This window comes from Malus domestica, chromosome 04 (genome assembly GCF_042453785.1).
Source record: "Malus domestica chromosome 04, GDT2T_hap1".
Lineage (NCBI taxonomy): Eukaryota > Viridiplantae > Streptophyta > Magnoliopsida > Rosales > Rosaceae > Malus > Malus domestica.
Window position 1 is genome coordinate 10,797,921 of NC_091664.1, and position 19,028 is coordinate 10,816,948.

Consider the following 19,028-nt stretch of genomic DNA (forward strand, 5'->3'; position numbering starts at 1 on the left):
TCGACGTAGAACAGATTGGTCAAACTGGAAACAAGCAATCCAGGTTGAACTTGATTCGTTTGCGAAATGTAAGGTGTTTGGACCTATAGCTCCTACTCCACCACATGTGAAGCCCATGGGCTACAAGTGGGTTTTCGTGAGGAAGCGTAATGAGAAGAATGCAATGGTGATACAAAGCACACCTCTAGCAGCATTGTTTTACTCATAGAGTGCTGGATCTGATAACCTTGAAGTTGGGATGGAAACCAAAGGAATCTTCTTCTTCAACATAATCCCAAACTTCTTAGAAATATCCAACTTCTCTCCCTCTAGCAATTTCCAGTCAAAAGAATGCAAAAGTGTAGCAAGTGAATGCATCACCATCCTCTCAGCCATTGCAATCCTAGCACATATTCTTATGCCTAACCCAAATGGAAAATAGTTAAAGTCTTTCCCACTGTGTAGTCCTATTTGTTATCCAAGAACCTCTCCGGCTTGAACTCAAACGGGTTTTCCCAAATTGAAAGGTCTCTATGTATAACCCAAATGTTGACGAAAATCCAAGATCTTTTGGGAATGCTGTAGCCTCCCACAATGCAAGTTTCACTTGGGCAATGAGGGACTAAGGTCATCTCCAACCGAAAGAGGACTAAAGGGCCATGCTTAGCCTTATAGCCTTGCAAGAAATTATTTTTTAATAAACAGTGCCTTGCCATATTTTATACCATCTCCAATCGAGGGGGCCAAAGGGCCATAGGCCAAAGCATAGCCATTTGACAAAAAACTCATCTCCAACCAAAAGAGGCTATTTTTTAGCCCCCTAAATAATTTATTATTTTAATTGAATTAATATAGGTAATTGAATTAAACTACCATATTAAAATAAGGTTTTTGGACATTTTAAGTGACACTTCTCGCTAAATTAATAAGCCTTCGAATTTCTTATCTTTATATAATGAAAAGGATGTGAAAAATTGGTGAAGAATTGAAATAAAATGAGGTAAGACAGTATAAAATGGTTAAAATGATGTGAGGAATGGCTTAGGTAGCATGTGTTTGGGCTAAGCTATAGGGCTGGCTGGCTAGCTGCTCTTGGCCAGCCCTTTGGCCGGTTCTCCAATTTTTGGCCGAGTGGGGCCCACAAGCTCTTTGGTCTAGCCCTCAGTTAGAGACGATTTTCATGTCAAAACGGGTTATTTTTTGGCCTATAACCCTTTGGCCAGGTCGATTGGAGATGGCCTAACAGAGGCAGGGCTGGGTGCAAGCGCAAGGTTTCTTTCATCACAGCTTGTAAGTATGGCAATTTGTCGATGTGGAACTCTTCTACAATGTTGTGTTTGCCAACTACATCTTCTAACTCTTTCTGGGTTTTTTCCATCATCTCTAGCTTGTTCATGATTTCTACCAGTGCAAACTTAGTTGTGTTGAAGGAAGTGTTAGTCCCTCCCACCACCATATCCTGTGTAGAGAAAGATTCCACACTATAATGTTACTGGACTAATTTGTGCACTTCATTCATCTTCTTTGTCTCAAATTCAAATCATGTTAAGTACATATACACTTAAGATTACCACACACAAACAAGCCCTTAAAGGGGAACTGAGAAAGTAAATGTTCAATACTCAAAACGATCTGTCAAACATTTTCACTTAACGTAAAAATGAAAGAAAAAAAAAACCAAAAACGAAATAATAATCAAGCAGGCCACATGCAGTCAAATTGCATCATGTTGGCAGCCATAATTATATAACTAGCACATGCTTCAATTTTTTTTTATATTAGTACTATTGTTCAACATAAGCAAACAAGCTCACTCTTTATAGGGATTAGGTACGGATTAGGTCATTTGCTACACCGAACTATTTCGGACTGGACTAGGTTTAGAGATTAAGCTGGACTGGATTGGCCTAGACTAAGCAGGATAAAAATAGTGAAGTGTTTGATGCCATGCTAGACTAAGTCTCGGACTAAATTATTTTTGTCCCAATATTTTAATTTTTTCCATTTTGCAATGGAACTAGACTTCGTAATTTGCCATTATCCTACAAAACATTGTTGCATTACCCTCTTTGTCTCCCTCTTTATAGAAAACATAAACCACAACCTCTGCACATACCAAACTAATTCGAATTTCACCTCCGAGTTGTACACTGCTGATTTGACATCCATGGAGACCTTAAGTGATTGGAGGTAGTTGGCGAAGAGGAGGAGGAGGAACTCAACTTTTGAGGGGTTTGGATCCAGGTACAAAAGATCCGATAGGACGATTTTCGAGACGTTAAAATCCAGGTGGCCTTTGTGGGGTGAACGAACTCATCAAATGGGATTATTGGGCGCCAGCCAAATCAAATTAAGGAGAATCAGATCTCGACGGAGCAGAAAGAGAAGAAAGTGAGGAAAGAGATGAGGAGGGGGGAGGAGAATTGGCAAAGGGGCAACGATGATGGTTGGGTTTGTGAAAACATATAGCAGAGAGAGATGTGAGGGAGTTAGTCACAACAAATCCCTTAGTTCTTGACTGGCCTTGCCAACGAGAGAGTTTTTCCACGCGTGTTACCTTTAGCCCATTTAACTTAGTCCCTGCACTTAACAAACACATGATTACATTAATATATAGTCCAATCCAGTCTAGTCCAATGACAGTTAATGAGGCCAAACAAATGCACGAGATTATGGATGGGAACATAAGAAATAAAACACGTCAAATCACGAGAAAAGAAAACCGTAAAAAGAGGAAGATAAGTTTGAGGTTTCAATAACAAATGCTCTTACACCATCAAAAGAGGAACATAAGTTTGGTATAAATTCAAAGTCAAATTGATTACACAACGTATTTTATTTTGACAAGAGAACATTATTGTAAACATGCGGTTTTCAAGAAATCGCTAAGTGGGTATCATTTATTACAAGTGAAGTATTCCAAGGAATTTGGTAGCAGCATTGTTTTACTCATAGAGTGCTAGATCTGATAACCTTGGAGTTGGGATGGCAACCAAAGGAATCTTCTTCTTCAACACAATCCCAAACTTCTCAGAAAGATCCAACTTCTCTCCCTCTGGCAATTTCCAGTCAAAAGAATGCAAAAGTGTAGCAAGTGAATGCATCACCATCCTCTCAGCCATTGCAATCCCAGCACATATTCTTCTACCTGACCCAAATGGAAAATAGTTGAAGTTTTTCCCACTGTAGTCCCATCTGCTATCCAAGAACCTCTCCGGCTTGAACTCCAACGGGTTTTCCCAAATTGAAGGGTCTCTGTGTATAGCCCAAACGTTGACAAAAATCCGAGATCCTTTGGGAATGGTGTAGCCTCCCACAATGCAATTTTCACTTGGGCAATGAGGGACTAACAGAGGCAGGGCTGGATGCAAGCGCAAAGTTTCTTTCATCACAGCTTGTAAGTATGGCAATTTGTCGATGTGGGACTCTTCTACAATGTTGTGTCTGCCAACTACATCTTCTAACTCTTTCTGGGCTTTTTCCATCATCTCTGGCTTGTTCATGATTTCAGCTAGTGCAAACTCAGTTGTGTTGGAGGAAGTGTCAGTCCCACCCACCACCATATCCTGTGTAGAGAAAGATTCCACTCTATTATGTTACTGGACTAATTTATGCACTCCATCCTTCTTCTTAGTCTCAAATTCAAATCACACTAAGTAAATATACACTTAAGACCTTAATGGACAACGAGTTGTATGCTAAGAAGTCTAAGTGTGATTAAAAGTTCAATCTCAAAGCTTAACTGTCACAACTCCAGTAGCCTTGAATGACTATCTCATGAAAAATACTTGTAACTATAGACAGTTCTCAAACGGAAGAGTAACGATAACAAGTATTCGTAGTGACTCAATATTTGAGCTTTCATCCATGACACAACATTTGGAATTGTGATCATCACCTGACCAACTATTTTAACGTTATGTTCTCATCATACGTCATTCGTGATTTTGTCATACTCATCACATAGCTGGAAGTTATATAGGAATGAGGATAAGTAATAAAAATGTACTGAAAAAAAAAATCCCATTAATTGAACATATCCAAAACTAACAACACAATAAAACGTTGGAATCTTTTAGATTTTTTTTTTTTTATTGAAATAAGTTCGCCAAATTGCAGGCCAATCATCAATCAAGTACAAATAACAAAATCATCGAGATTCTCATGGACCACATGCAATTAATTGGGTAGGCACTGATAAACCGACTCCAATTCAGTCTATGTCTGTTGCACAAATAGACTTCCAGTCTAACAAGGAATCCTCACCGCTTGCTGCAGATCATGTTTTATCCTGATTCAACTGCTTGTAATCCTAGTTCTACACTATAAATATTAATGTACGACGCTCACTCAATTATTGAGTTAAGATTCATAATTATTATCTTTTATGGTGTCAGCGTTCCAACTAGAAATCAGTTATTATGTGATAACTATTTATTTTGAATTTATTTGGAAACTTGTTCGATCACCCCAAATCAAAACTCAGAAATTCAAACTGAAAGTTATTTTTTTTAGTTTTCAAACTTTACCTTTCCATTTTTAGTTAAACGATTCTAGAAACATTTACTAAACAAGTTTTCGGTGAAAAATAGATCAAATTTGTAGATAAAATGATATGTCAGCAATAGAAAATAAACTTGTAGTTATTAATAATAATTATAAAAATAAAAAAAAATAAAAAGTAAAATTGAAAACCATAACTAAAACCTTGCAACAAATTCAGTCAGTCAAAAATTTACTAACCATAAGCAAAGCTTTGAGATGAGACATGGTGAAAGGCGCCTTGGAATCTCCTCCCTCCTCCTTCAACTTCAACAAAAACGTCAAAAAATCCTTATTGTTCTCCTCCTTCTCTCCTTCCTTGTCAAGCCTCAGCCGTTGATCTATTATCTTCTCAAATATCCCATCAAACCTCCGGACCAACCTGCTCATCTGTTTCACCACCCCCTGCAAATCAAACCGGGCCAAACCCGGATAAAAGTCCGAAACATTCGGCTTCCCCAAAAGCTCCGTCATCTCCGACACCACTTCTCGAAACTCCGCCCCGAGCCCCGCCCTCTCGTCTCCCTCCACGGTTCCGCCCCACAGCATGTTCGTAATAACATTCAGCACGTTCAGGAACATCTGCTCCCCCACGTTGACCCGCGACCCGATCCTATCGTAGAAATTCCCGACGGTCTGTCGGAGCTCTTTCCGCCGGAGCGCATACACCGAGTCGACAGTGGTGTTGCTGAGCATTTTCAGCACGCAGACTTTCCTCAACATCCGCCACTCCGGTCCGTACGGAGTCCACACGATGTCGATTCCCCCGTACGTCGCGGCCCGAGCCGCGGCGGGGACGTCGCGGTTGGCGCAGGTGGCGTCATGGTCCTTGAGAATCTCGCGAGCGGAGGAAGGGGAGGTAACCACGACGCCGACGGTGTTGCCGAGGCGGAGTTTGAAGATTGGGCCGTGCGATTGGGCCAGGCCCGCGAAGTAGGAGTGGAGTTCTGGGTCGAGGGAGAGGAGGTTCCCAACCAAGGGCAGGGCCTGCGGACCCGGTGGCAGAGGCGGGATCGGGTTGTTGGATTTTTTGACCAGCCAGAGGTACAGAAAGACGAGGAAAGTGGCGGAGATGAAGGTCAGCAAAGTTTGATCGGATTGAGACCACGGTGAGTACAAATAGCTGGAATGGGAATCGGATGCCATTGCTGCGCACAGTTAACTGTTTGGGAATGGGAGGAGTGGAGGACTGGATTTATATAATATTTACTCGCTTGTCTGGATAATTTAATATTAGATGAAATTGGCACTTAGCTTGCACAACATTGTTATATAACAATTTATTTGGTGAGAGACTCATCCAAAAAATAGACTTAGTATTCTTATCGTGTTTCTCATTTTCGTGTCATACCCGATAGCTTAACAGGTTGTGTTATGTAATACCCGTTAAAATAAACGGGTAATATGATCCAACTCGAAATCAACCCGTTAATATTATCAAGTAATATGACCATACCTATTACCCGTTAAGAAAAATATATTTTAAATCAATATAAATGAAAATGAAAAACATAATTTGACCCCAAAAAAAATGCAAAACATAATCCTAAATTAGTATATACATAATAAATTTTGGAGTTGACCCGTTCATAAAAGTTGTAAAGTTTTTCATTACGAGTGATTACATTTTTCACACTTCTACAATAATTTTTATTAATTTTGCACTCAAATAAAAAAAACATTGTTCATGAGATTTGGAGGGTTTTAAAAATCTAAACGACCATATAACTGACACACCCTGATCTAGATCGAGGCATGCTGGCCGTCACGTGAGGATGACATAGCCATGTGCGCAGTGCGGAAGAATAACAATATAAAGAAATGCGAATAAATAAAAATCAAACTGACTAAAACACTAGATAGGATAAGGTGAAAGACGAGAATAAGTATGACTACACATAACCAGAGTGTAGGTATCCTAAGCACAGTCCATCAGTACAAATAATAATTATACACTACCAAAGATGATCCTACATTGGTGATAATCTGTCAGAACTGCCAACGATTCCTCATAAGCTATCGACAAGCACTCCTAACTAGAACCTGAAGGGGCGGAAAACAGAAAGTGTGAGTGGGCAAAAACAAAGCTTTTCAAAACCATTTCAACATCAAAGATAGTAACCCCTTGCCGTAAAACCTGTATAATTTCCCAAAAAATAGAATATATACATATCTCAAAACCATGCTCATAATAGTAATATTCAAAGGTATTGTAATACCCTGAAAATTTTAAATATATGAAATAGTTATTCATAATTATGAATATGTGGGGAAAATCGAAAATAAATCGATTTATGATTATGGAAATAGAATTGGGAAATTTTAAAGTTTTGTTTCCGAAAATTATTATAAGTTACATAAAGTGTTATCGAGATTTTATGTTCTTCATTGAGAAATTATATTAATTTATTTGAATCTAGTTTTCAATTAAACTAGTTACGAAGTTTAAAGTTTGGACCTTAATTATTTAAAATACGTAGACCTTTCGAGGTCAAAATTTATATTTTTGAATAGAGCTCGACCTTACGAACGCGTAGGCGCAAACTGTTCATGAAACGGAGTTAGAACGAAGAGGTTATTAATGTTTAAAGTCGGGGATAAAATTGTAAATTTATCATTTCTAGAATGCTCCTGATTTTTGGAGCCAAATCTGGAAGGCCACGTGTGTGGCCCAGATTAAAAGTAAGAAAAGTTAAGCGGTGGAGATGGAAAATAAAGGAGAGAAAGGAGCCAATCAGAAAAGGAGGGATGAGAGGTGACCAATGAGAGAAGAGATAAATGAGGAGAAAGGAGAGAAGAGAGACACGGGGAATCGGGACCCGGGTCTTGGTGACCCGACACAGTCGGCGCCATACACGTTTCCGGTGGATTTTCACCCATTTTTCTGGTGAATTGCATCAAACCACCCCTTGGAAACCTCTACACGATATTCCCTCTTCCTATTGCATCCCAAAAATCATGTAATTTGGTCTTCAAATTTGGGAAAGAACACACGGTGCCGTGACTTTCCTTGCTCGAAATCCATCAAAATCTGAAATGTTTTGGTTCAATTACAAAAACCATTAGATTCCCCTTGAGGTCTGGAACAAAGCCCAAACAAGGGTAGGGACGGCGGAGCATCGGAGGTGACGAATCGAGGACACCCATTTATAGGGTTTCCGGCGTGTTCAAGGCAAATTGGAGCCTTTCTAGGCCAAATTGGACTTGGCCACAGGTATAAAGTTTGCTCTACTCTTTGAGATCTTCATTTCTGTAATTTTTGATAATTTTTAGAAATAATTGAATTTTCCGGCCAGTCGGGGCGGCCGACCGCCACTCGCGACGGTGGGTGCGGCGGCGCACGGCCAGGGAGCCGATAATTGTTCTTTATATAAATTTCGTTATCCTAATTATGTTTTTGAGATCAAATTTCTATGGTTTGAATATTAATACGATTTTGGTATATGTTGGATTAATGAAATATATTCTGATTCTGTTTAATTTGGAATATGTGAATTACGAAGGGCTTGATCCCGTTACAGGGTACATAGGCAGTCTGTCACATCCCGGCCTGGGGCGGATCACTTCCAGGGCCCGCTCCACCACCGTAACACGATATTGTCAGCTTTGGGCCCTGACCACGCCCTCACGGTTTTGTTTTTGGGAAGTCACGCCTTGATTCTAGGATTGGGGTGTGTCAAAGTCTAACAGTGTTAGATGCAGCCTTAAATAATCGAGAATTTCACTTTAATTGAGAATTATTCAATTTTTGAGAACTTTGGTCAATTAAAAGAAAATGGAAATATTTTGAGATTATAATTGTGTGGTTGATAAAATATTAATGTTTATGAATCATATTGGAAATGAAGAAATTTTTATAAAGTATAAGAAATAAATTTTAGTACATAAATTTGGTAAGGTAATTATACGTTTTGATATATAATTAATATTGATGGTATTGTATGTGAGTGAGTTATTTAAATAAAGTCTTGTGATTTAAAAATTTGCTAAATAAAGTAGAGTTTAGTTGGGCCTATCAATGTTAATAATATTATTTCTGGAATTAAAGAATTAATTCGGGACGGGGCGTTACAAATTGTATCAGGGCAAATGGTCCTATTCTATGAGATGCACTATTCTTGAGACTTGTTGGTGTGAATTATGGTATACATTATGGTTGCATGACTTCACAATTTTTGTGAATAAAGCGGCATTCATGTTTTATATGTGAAATACATACATATATATATATATAGACACACACACATAAATTGTATTATGCTTATGGTGCAAATTCTTTGGAAATTATGGAAGTTTCGTTAATGGGAATTGTGATTTTCATTTATAATATTTTTTTTCCTAAGTTCATTGAATAATGAGAAAACTATGTGAAATACATACATGTTGAGAATCATCATGAAGTGAAATGAATTGGATTAACATTATGTTATGTATTATAGAATATTATTGAGATGTGGGTGTGAATTATAAATTATATTGATATTGCATTATTTCAGAAGTTCCATGAGTATGACAGAAATTATGTGAAATGCATATGTTGTAAATTATGATGCTTTGAATGGAATTGAGTGTTAAAATGATGGTAGAATGGTGACAAGTAGAGGGAAGAATTGTATTATACCTGTGCCAGTGAGAAATATTGTATGGGCACAAAGACCCAGTGGATGTGTATGGGGCACAATGACCCGTGAATGTGAATTGAATCGGGCACAATGACCCATGGATATGAATTGAATTGGGCACAATGACCCATGGATGTGAATTGGGCACGATGACCCATGAATGTGAAATTGGGCGAAAAATGCCCGTGGATTTGTGAAATTGGGCGAAAAAGGCCCGTGGATGTGTGAATTGGGCAAAAAGGCATGTGGATATGTGAAAAAAAAAGTGTGATGTGTGTTGGCCAGGTATATTACAATATTTTCCAGTCTACTAATCACTGTTTGGAATCAAGGAAAAAAACTGATGAAATCATTGTTCTGTTAATAATGATTATGAATAGAGATTTTAAAACCTTATAACCAAGGATTACCATGGTTGAGGATTTTAATAGTTACGAAAGTGGTGATTAGTGTGGGAGGTGTAGCTCACTAATTTACGCGAGCGATGGCTATATTTTAAAGCAATTTAAAAGAGAACAAATTGAAAGGAAGAAAAAGATAAAGTTTTTAAATTTACTATGGGTAATTTTGTTTAATGGTGTATATGTATTAGTTGTGTTATTGTTTCATTAAAGGATAATTCTCTGTGGTCCTTATGACCAAGAAAGAATTTTTTAACTATGGGGTGCATCATGTTATTATCAAAGCTATTACTGCTCTGAACTTTGGTTTTTCTAACATATGTTACTTCTAAGCAGTTTAGAGCATATTTTCGTAGTTGGACTTCCTAGCAGTGGATGTAAATGGTTGATGTGGTTTGATGTTTGGTATTTATCTAGCCAACGAGACTTATGCCTTAAGGTTGATATTATTTTTCCAATGAATGTGGTGGTGAAATTTGTGATAATCGTTTTAATAGTGATGTGTATGTTATGTTTATGATGCAAGTCGTTATTTTAGGTCATGAGAATTGTGGTTCGAGGTGGATATTTATTTTGCCAACGAATGTGGCTAGAAATTTTGAGGAAAAATCGTGGTTACGGTTACGTGTAGCCAATGATGGTGGATGGTTCACCAATGATTGTGATTATTAAGTTAGTATCCATATAACCAATAGTAAATGTGGTCTGATAATTTGATAATTATTTTAAGTTATGAGGACTGTGGCTTGATGTAAGTTCTTATTTTGCCCATGGGAATGACTAAATTTTTTATATTTATTATGTTAATAAATGTGACTTGAAACCTGAGACTATGAGTAAGCATCACGATTACTATTCGTTGGTTTAATTATTTGTGGAGCTTGAATAAAATTGTAGAATGAGATTATAATTATATTCACCATAAAAGAAATAGTGGAATTAGTTTTAACTTCTTTTCGTAACTTGGTGGTTGAAATCTCGGGGACGAGATTTATTTTAACCTGGGGTGAATGTAATACCTTGAAAAATTTAAATATATGAAATAGTTATTCATAATTATGAATATGTGGGGAAAATCGAAAATAAATCGATATATGATTATGGAAATGGAATTAGGAAATTTTAAAGTTTTGTTTCTGAAAATTATTATAAGTTACGTAAAGTGTTATTGAGATTTTATGTTATTCATTGAGAAATTATATTAATTTATTTGAATCTAGTTTTCAATTAAACTAGTTACGAAGTTTAAAGTTTGGACCTTAATTATTTAAAATACGTAGACCTTTTGAGGTCAAAATTTATATTTTTGAATAGAGTTCAACCTCACGAACGTGTAGGCGCAAACCGTTCATGAAACGGAGTTAGAACGAAGAGGTTATTAACGTTTAAAGTCGGGGATAAAATTGTAAATTTATCATTTCTAGAATGCTCCAGATTTTTGGAGCCAATAAGAAAAGTTAGGCCATGGAGATGGAAAATAAAGGAGAGAAATGAGGGAGAGAGGAGCCAATTAGAAAAGGAGGGATGAGAGGTGACCAATGAGAGAAGAGAGAAAGGAGGAGAAAGGAGAGAAGAGAGACACGGGGGATCGAGACCCAGGTCTTGGTGACCCGACTCGGTCGGCGCCATACACGTTTTCGGTAGATTTTCACCCTTTTTCTGGTGAATTGCATCAAACCACCCCTTGGAAACCTCTCCACGATCTTCCCTCTTCCTATTGCATCCCAAAAATCATGTAATTTGGTCTTGAAATTTGGGAAAGAACACACGGTGCCGCGACTTTCCTGGCTCAAAATCCATCAAAATCTGAAATGTTTTGGTTCAATTACAACCACTATTAGACTCCCCTTGAGGTCTGGAACACAGCCTAAACAAGGGTAGGGACGGCGGAGCATCGGAGGTGATGAATTAAGGATACCTGTTTATAGGGTTTCTGGCGGGTTCAAGGAAAATTAGAGCCTTTCTAGGCCAAATTGGACTTGGCCACAGGTATAAAGTTTGCTCTACTCTTTGAGATCTTCATTTCTGTAATTTTTGTGAGAATTTTTAGGAATAATTGAATTTTCTGGCGAGTCGGGGCGGCCGACCGCCACATGCGGTGGTGGGTACGGCGGCGCACGGCCAGGGAGCCGACAATTGTTCTTTATGCGAATTTCGTTAATTATGTTTTTGAGATCAAATTTCTGTGGTTTGAATATTAATACGATTTTGGTATATGTTGGATTAACGAAATATATTCCGATTCTGTTTAATTTTGGAATATGTAAACTACGAAAGGCTTGATCCTGTTACAGGGTACGTAGGCAGTCTAACAGTGTTAGATGCAGCCTTAAATAATCGAGAATTTCACTTTAATTGAGAATTATTCAATTTTTGAGAACTTTGGTCAATTAAAAGAAAATGGAAATATTTTGAGATTATAATTGTGTGGTTGATAAAATATTAATGTTTATGAATCATATTGGAAACGAAGAAATTTTTATAAAGTATAAGAAATAAATTTTAGTACATAAATTTGGTAAGGTAATTATACGTTTTGATATATAATTAATATTGATGGTATTGTATGTGAGTGAGTTATTTAAATAAAGTCTTGTGATTTAAAAATATGCTAAATAAAGTAGAGTTTAGTTGGGCCTATCAATGTTAATAATATTATTTCTGGAATTAAAGAATTAATTCGGGGCGGGGCGTTACAAGTATGTCATGCCAAATATCTCAAAATAATTGAATAAGTAACTCGGGTGGATTAACTCATGACAATTAACATATCAGCCGGATCCACCTAAAGTGGCCTATACGGGTGAATCTATAGCTCAAAAAGTATGTTTGCACGCGAGTCGGAACCACCTAATGTGGTCTGTAAGACAGGCTAGGTGTAAATAAATACGCTCAAGTGCTACGATCACGTGAAGGCTGTGTGAAGTATCACAAGTCACCTACGAGTTAGAACCACCTAATGTGGTCTGTACGATAGGCTGGCACCTGCCTTGGATCTAAGGTGAGCGTGTGGTGCAGGAGGTGAACGATCACATGAAGGCTAGGCCCTAAACTCAGGCAGCGCACTAACACCGGAGTGCAGGTTTATGAGCTCTCAACACATCTCACATAATCATCAATTCACAATAACAATCTACAACTCACTTGGTACTTACCTGAGCGTCCACATCATCAAATCACATTTATACATACTATACTAATTCATAGTCTAAGCATAAATCAATAGGCATGGCATTTCAAAACATAATTTCATTTAAACATATTTCTAAGAAAAATACCAAGTATATAAGTATATACTGAAAACCAAAAACCCACTCACTGATATGTAGAAGGGTCGTAGCCCCCGAGTCTCACTTGACTACGCTCGTCCTCTGGATAGGTCTCACCTATATGCGAAACAACTCCTGAGCTTGCTAGGAGTCCAAAAACACCAACTACAACCTCGATCTGTAACTGGTGAAGCTCGGTTAGAAGTTGTCCGTATAGTTGTACGGAAAATGGGAAAAATTCGAGATAGAGGAGAGAAAGAGTGAGTCAATGGGTGTATGTGTGGTCCAGGTTTTGTCACCAAACAAAACGAACAAATGTCTTAAGTTCCAAATGCTTAGGAGTAAAAAGGATAGGTCCAAATCCAAAGCTTAAACCACACAACACAACTCAACGATTAAAGGGTAAAATCATCATTTTCACGCCTTCAGGCATAAAATAGATTATATTTCGGGACGGACTATCACATAACCATCGTTTAAGCGTTGAGGATGTAATTATGAACGTTTATTATGCTTTCACATCTTTCAAACTTATACATTAATGATTATGAATTTTGTTTATTTTGAACTCCTTTACAAATACTATTCATCAGAGTTTGTATGGTTTTAAAAATTCAAATGATCATATATCCATCGTCAAAGCATAAAGGATGCGACTATGAGCGTTTGCATATTTTTTCATATTTTTCGCACATGTAAATTAATTATTATAATTTTTTGTGTTTGGTATTTTTAAATTACTTGATATTTTTAATTTTAATGTGTTTTATGATTTTTAATCTCAATCTTTGCCTATAATTGATGCGAAAATTAACTTAACATACAAATTAAACCCTCTTGTTGTCAAATTGTAGTATAAATGCAAGTAGGGATCGTTCTAAACCGGGGATTAGGAGGGCTTGCTAAAACCTCTAAACTGACTTAAAAACATATAAACAAAGTTAAAAACACTAAACTAGACTCAAAGAACTTAAAACAAACTCAAAGGACTCAAAACAAGCTAAAAACGCTCAAATCTGCCTAAAAACACAAACTGGGCAGATTTGGACTCTAACACACTTTTGGGACACCTAAAAACACAAATCAAAACATATTTTGACTAATAAAACACTTTAAAGTAAAGGAGGTTTTGGTTTTGATGAATTTGAAAACAAAACAAGTAAATGAAAGAACTAATGAAATCTGCACGAATTTGAGTAAATTGAATGGATGGAAGGCTAGCTAGGAGGTTCTTCTCCACACATGACATACTTGCACATAAACCAATTTTCAGTTGTTCTTTCGATCAATCATGATACTCAACACCCCAGGTTAATTAAGTCCGTTTAAATTAACCTTTAAGTTCTCCTTAAGTTATTGAATTGGATGGGAAAGCACATACAACAATTCAAGCATTCTTCAAAAGTTCTTTACGTGAACAGCACAATAAAGATACAATCAAAGATCATTAAGCATTATGAAAACTATAAGTATTGACGAGGCATTCGTTACTATGATGAGCATGAAACTCCTGCCAAGAATTTATTTAACGCGATTGTTTATAAGCGACCTCCACTACTTGTGAATATAAGTTTGTAACTATTAGGTGAAACTCCCTTATACTCTAGCATCATATTCATGCATGCAAACTAAGTGTGCACTCTTAATAAACATACATGAATAAGTTATCAATCAAGCAGTTAAACAAATTGAATTCACAACTTATGAAATCATAACTGAAGGTAATCAAATCATATTGCAAGCATGAACATGGTTTCGAATTCCCCCCTAGCTAAGGGGGGTTTAGTTCCTCATACTCACAAAGCAAAGATAAACAAATTTAGACATTGAAAACAAAAGAATGAAAACACCTAAAAACATTCCAACAATCCAACTTGAATGGCAAGCACGTCCAAGGGTCCTCCTTCTTCTCTTTGTTGCGGCACAAGGTATGGTTTGATAGATGAGTGGTAAATTATGGTGGTGGATGGATATAGGTGAGTTATGGTGAAGGGTGGATGGGTGGATTGTGTTCTCCCGGCCAAGGAATGAAAGTGTAAGTGTATGGAGTTGTGAGATGTGAATGTAGTGTCTTTTGATGGATCTTTTCTCCCCCTTTTGTTACGGTGAAGGGTGGATGTATTTATAGGCTAGGGAGATGACCACCATCTAATTAAGGTGGTAGTGGTGTATGTTGTGATAATGAGTGGATGTAATGGGTGTAGTGGGTGAGTGTTTGGTAATGAGTGGATGTAATGGGTGTAGTGGATGGATGTTTGGTAATGAGTGTAATGGGTGTAGTGGGTGAGTGTTTGGTAATGAGTGGATGTAATAGGTGTAGTGGGTGAGTGTTTGGTAATGAGTGGATGTAATGGGTGTAGTGGGTGAGTGTTTGATAATGAGTGGATGTAATGGGTGTAGTGGGTGAGTGTTTGATAATGAGTGGATGTAATAGGTGTAGTGGATGGATGTTTGTAGTTGTAGGGCAACACACTTGCACACACACATGCTGATTTCTAGCCTTCTAATCTTCAAAAACGTCAATCCTCATGTCTCCATGCTTGCACTATCCAATCTTGGCCCAAAAATGCTTCAAAATGCTCCAAATAGCACTTTGTTGCCAACTTTGTTATTTGAATCTACAAACACACGAAAATAGCTTAAAGTACTAAAATAACTAGAATTAAACTAAGTAAATGCCAAGAAACAAGCTAACTAAGTTGCATAAATATGCACCTATCAATAATATACTATAAAAATAAATAAATAAATAAATAAAACTTAAATTTTAAAATATATATAGAATAATAATTAATAAACAATATATACATATTCATTATATCTATTGTATTTTATAGTAAGTTTTTTTTAATAGTTTAAAAAATTAAAATCATCAAAATAACTTTTTTTTTTATCGTATCGAAACAGGTTACCCACACTCTCATGTAAACCTATTAAGAACCCGTTATTAACGGGTTATTATCGTATGACCCGATTAGTTATCGTGTTGACTTGATACCCGTTATTTTCATGTCGTTTATGTATCGTGTTAACGGGTCGTGTAAGAAATTGTCAGGTCTACAAAAGAGGGACACATACATAATTATTGAATAGCCACCCCATGCACAATGCTATTTTTTTATGACCATTAATAAATAAAAAGGTTTCTATCACAAATAATTTTTGAAATTCACTCGCCCTATTGAGATGATTATTAAAATTGAAAATCCAATCAATATAGTTCTAAAAATGATTGTTGTAAATTAATATGGTCATTCCATCATAATTTATTAAAAATTCTATTCATTCCTTATGTGCACATACTGGGTCCTACAAGTCTAATTATGTGACAACCCGTCTCTAATTTTACGATTTTATAAATTTTAAAAGTGTGATTTTATGAAAATACCTAGGGCTGGAAAAAAATCCCAAAAATCCCAAACCAAACCGAAAAAATCCCGAACCCAAACCGAAAAATCCCAAACCAAAATTATCCCGAAGATCGGTAATCCCGTCCCGAAAAATACCGAAGTAATCGGTATGGGATTGGTTTCCAAATCCCATTTTTTCGGTATTCCCGAAATCCCGAAATGTTTTTTTTCTTTAGCTTTCGGTTCCCACTTCCTAAGTCAAAAGCAGGAGCCTTTGGGCTTCCACTCACAGAAGGCACCAAAATATTATTAAAAAAATGGGAAAGGCACAAATTGGCTTTGGGTTTCGGTTCAGACTTCCCACCTCAAAAGCAGGAGCCTTTTGGCTCCCACTAACAGAAGGCGCAGAGAGCAGCACTTGAGGCAGAGAGCATCACTCATGGGGCAGAGAACATCACTCTTCATGTTGAGAAGCAAAGAGGAGAAGAGAGAGGAAGGAGCTACTGCCGAAAGCTCTTGAGTTTGGTTTTGACTCTTGAGGCAGAGAGCAGCACTCTTCGTCTTGAGAAGCAGAGAGAGCAAAGAGCTACTAAGCTCTCTCAAATCTTCGAAGCTCGACCCATATCTTTCTCTTTCCTCTCTGAAGCTTTCTCTAAATTAGGGTTCGAATGAGGATTTATAAATTAGGAATTTACGATTTAGAGCTTTTGATTGTTTTGATTTGGATTTGGATTTCTTGATTAATTTTCTGGGGATTTCTGGATTAATTTTATGTGGATTTGGTTGATTTGGATTTATGGATTTCCATGGTCAATTTCTCCTTTGCATGTTCGATTTCTTTTCTGCTTTGCATGCTCAATATGCAGGTTTGAATCTTTTCTGCTTTGCATGCTCGATCTGCAGGTTTGAATTGAATTGAATTTAATTTATCAGCTTCTTCCATTAACAAGAAGCCAAATGTTTTTTGAATTGAAAACCGAAACCATACCAACATCCCGAAAATATTTCGGGATCCCGAAATTCAGGAATACCGAAATTTCGGTTTAGGATCGGGATTCGGATTTTCATCCCAAAAAGGATCGGTTTGGGATTTGGGATACCATTTTTGGGACGGGATCCCATACTGATCCAGCCCTAAAAATACCCTAGAGGTGAAGTTTTTTTTTGGCTTTCATTGATCAACGTATAGCGAGACATACGAAATTCTTTTAGCGTATTCATGAAGTACTCGACGATATAGACGTGTAAGAACAAGCAACAGTGAATTTGGAGTTACAGTTAAAGTTTTACGGAAACTACAAATCCGAAAAGTCCGTGGGTAAGGACACTATTTATTATTTTATATTTTATACATTTCTCATAATTATATTGTTTTTATTTTAATTTTGTTGATAGAAAATTTGGAGGGAAGAGAGAATCATGGATGAGGAAAAACGAAGGAGATATAGAGAGATGGAGAGAGATAGAGAGTGAGAGGGAGAGAAAGCCTTATGGATTGGGGGAAACATAATGAATCAGGAAGGAGAGAAGAGTGGAGGGCCAATCTGAGAGGAGGAAAATGAGGGAAAGGAGAGGAGAAGAGAGGCAGCAAATTGGGTTCTTGACAACCCATCTTGTCGACCCTACTGCAGACCCGATTTTGGGTAGCTAAATCCGGCGTTCCTCATCTATTTTTCTGAAAAATTCTACCTGACCCTTACCTGCTTATGAAATCCTAACCTCCATTCTCTCATTTCTACTTAAAAATTCGAGGGTTTGACCTCTATTTCGCGAGGAACGAAACCGACGGCTTCAAGGACACCCGGTGGTAATTCGTCGTATTCTGCAACCTTTCCCGTCGATCTCCACCATCAAATAGCTTCTATGAAGTTCAGGAACATAACCCAGGCAATGATGGAGGCGTTGGAACACGTACGAAGGTCGAATTGAAGCACACCATTTATAAGGTTTTCGGCGGGGTTGAGTGAAATTGGAGCCTTTCTTGGCCAAATTGGACTTGTTCACAGATATAAAACTTGCTCTACTCTTGGAGATCTTCATTTCTGTAAAATTTGGGAATTTTTGAAAATAGTTGGATTTTCCGGCGAGTCGAGGCGGTCGACTGCCACCCACGGCGGCCCGTGCAGTGGTGCGTGGCCAGGGGGTCATCAATGTTATTCTTAGGCTAAATTAGATGCCTTAAATTCAGTTCTGACAATAGTATGATGCAGGTTGATCGTTAGAACTTAAATTTTCTACAATACGTGATTAAGTCATTATATGAATTGACAATCTGATCATTGGATCGTCATCAAACTTTAATAGGTTATTGTTCATAATAATTGAGGATTATAGGAACTTATGGATCGGGAATCCGTCAGACGGATCTTTCCAAATTGGATTTGTAAGTTCGTAAAATAAACCGTTAACCGCCACTTGGTTTTGGCAATTGGCAAAGATCTGACCATTGGATCGTTCTGAAACTTTAAGATATTGTTCTAGAAGTATAATGTGGATCTTTGGAAATTACAGATCGGAAATCTGTGATGCGGATCTTCCGGATCGAGTTATCTAGGGTTGGAGACCCTACCGTCGATCTTTGACCGACGATTGATTTTTAGTCAATGGGTCTTAAATCATTCTAGAATGTCATTGAGGATGTGTTTTATGTAAGTTATGTGTTATATCGATAAGAATTCTGAGACGTTAATTGATAATTGTTCCAGGCGACGATGGTTTGTGATGCCTTGATATTCGGGTTAGAGAATTGTAGCGCGGATTTCAGGTGAGGGGGTCTTTTTCTTTTTATTGTATATATGATAACTCCACAATTGCTTTTCAATTGTTCTATGCATTTTATGCCATGTTATATATATATATATATAT

At 37.3% G+C, this 19,028-nt stretch overlaps 1 protein-coding gene across 1 annotated transcript; it reads right to left on the reverse strand.

The window, feature by feature from the left end:
• Positions 1-2,760: 2,760 nt before the first annotated feature.
• On the reverse strand, positions 2,761-5,924 carry LOC103433075 (flavonoid 3'-monooxygenase CYP75B137-like). Its single transcript, XM_008371293.4, has 2 exons — positions 4,723-5,924; positions 2,761-3,545 (listed from the first exon to the last, which is right to left on the reverse strand). The coding sequence occupies exons 1-2, from the start codon at positions 5,665-5,667 to the stop codon at positions 2,925-2,927; spliced, it is 1,566 nt and encodes a 521-aa protein (XP_008369515.1). The 5' UTR covers positions 5,668-5,924; the 3' UTR covers positions 2,761-2,924.
• Between the last annotated feature and the right edge of the window lie 13,104 nt (positions 5,925-19,028).

Coding starts and splice junctions, on each gene's coding strand:
- LOC103433075 (XM_008371293.4), bottom strand. CDS start 5,667: ATGGCATCCGATTCCCATTCCAGCTATTTGTACTCACCGTGGTCTCAA. Junction 3,546..4,722: donor ATCTCAAAGCTTTGCTTATG/GTTAGTAAATTT, acceptor TTCTCTACACAG/GATATGGTGGTGGGTGGGAC.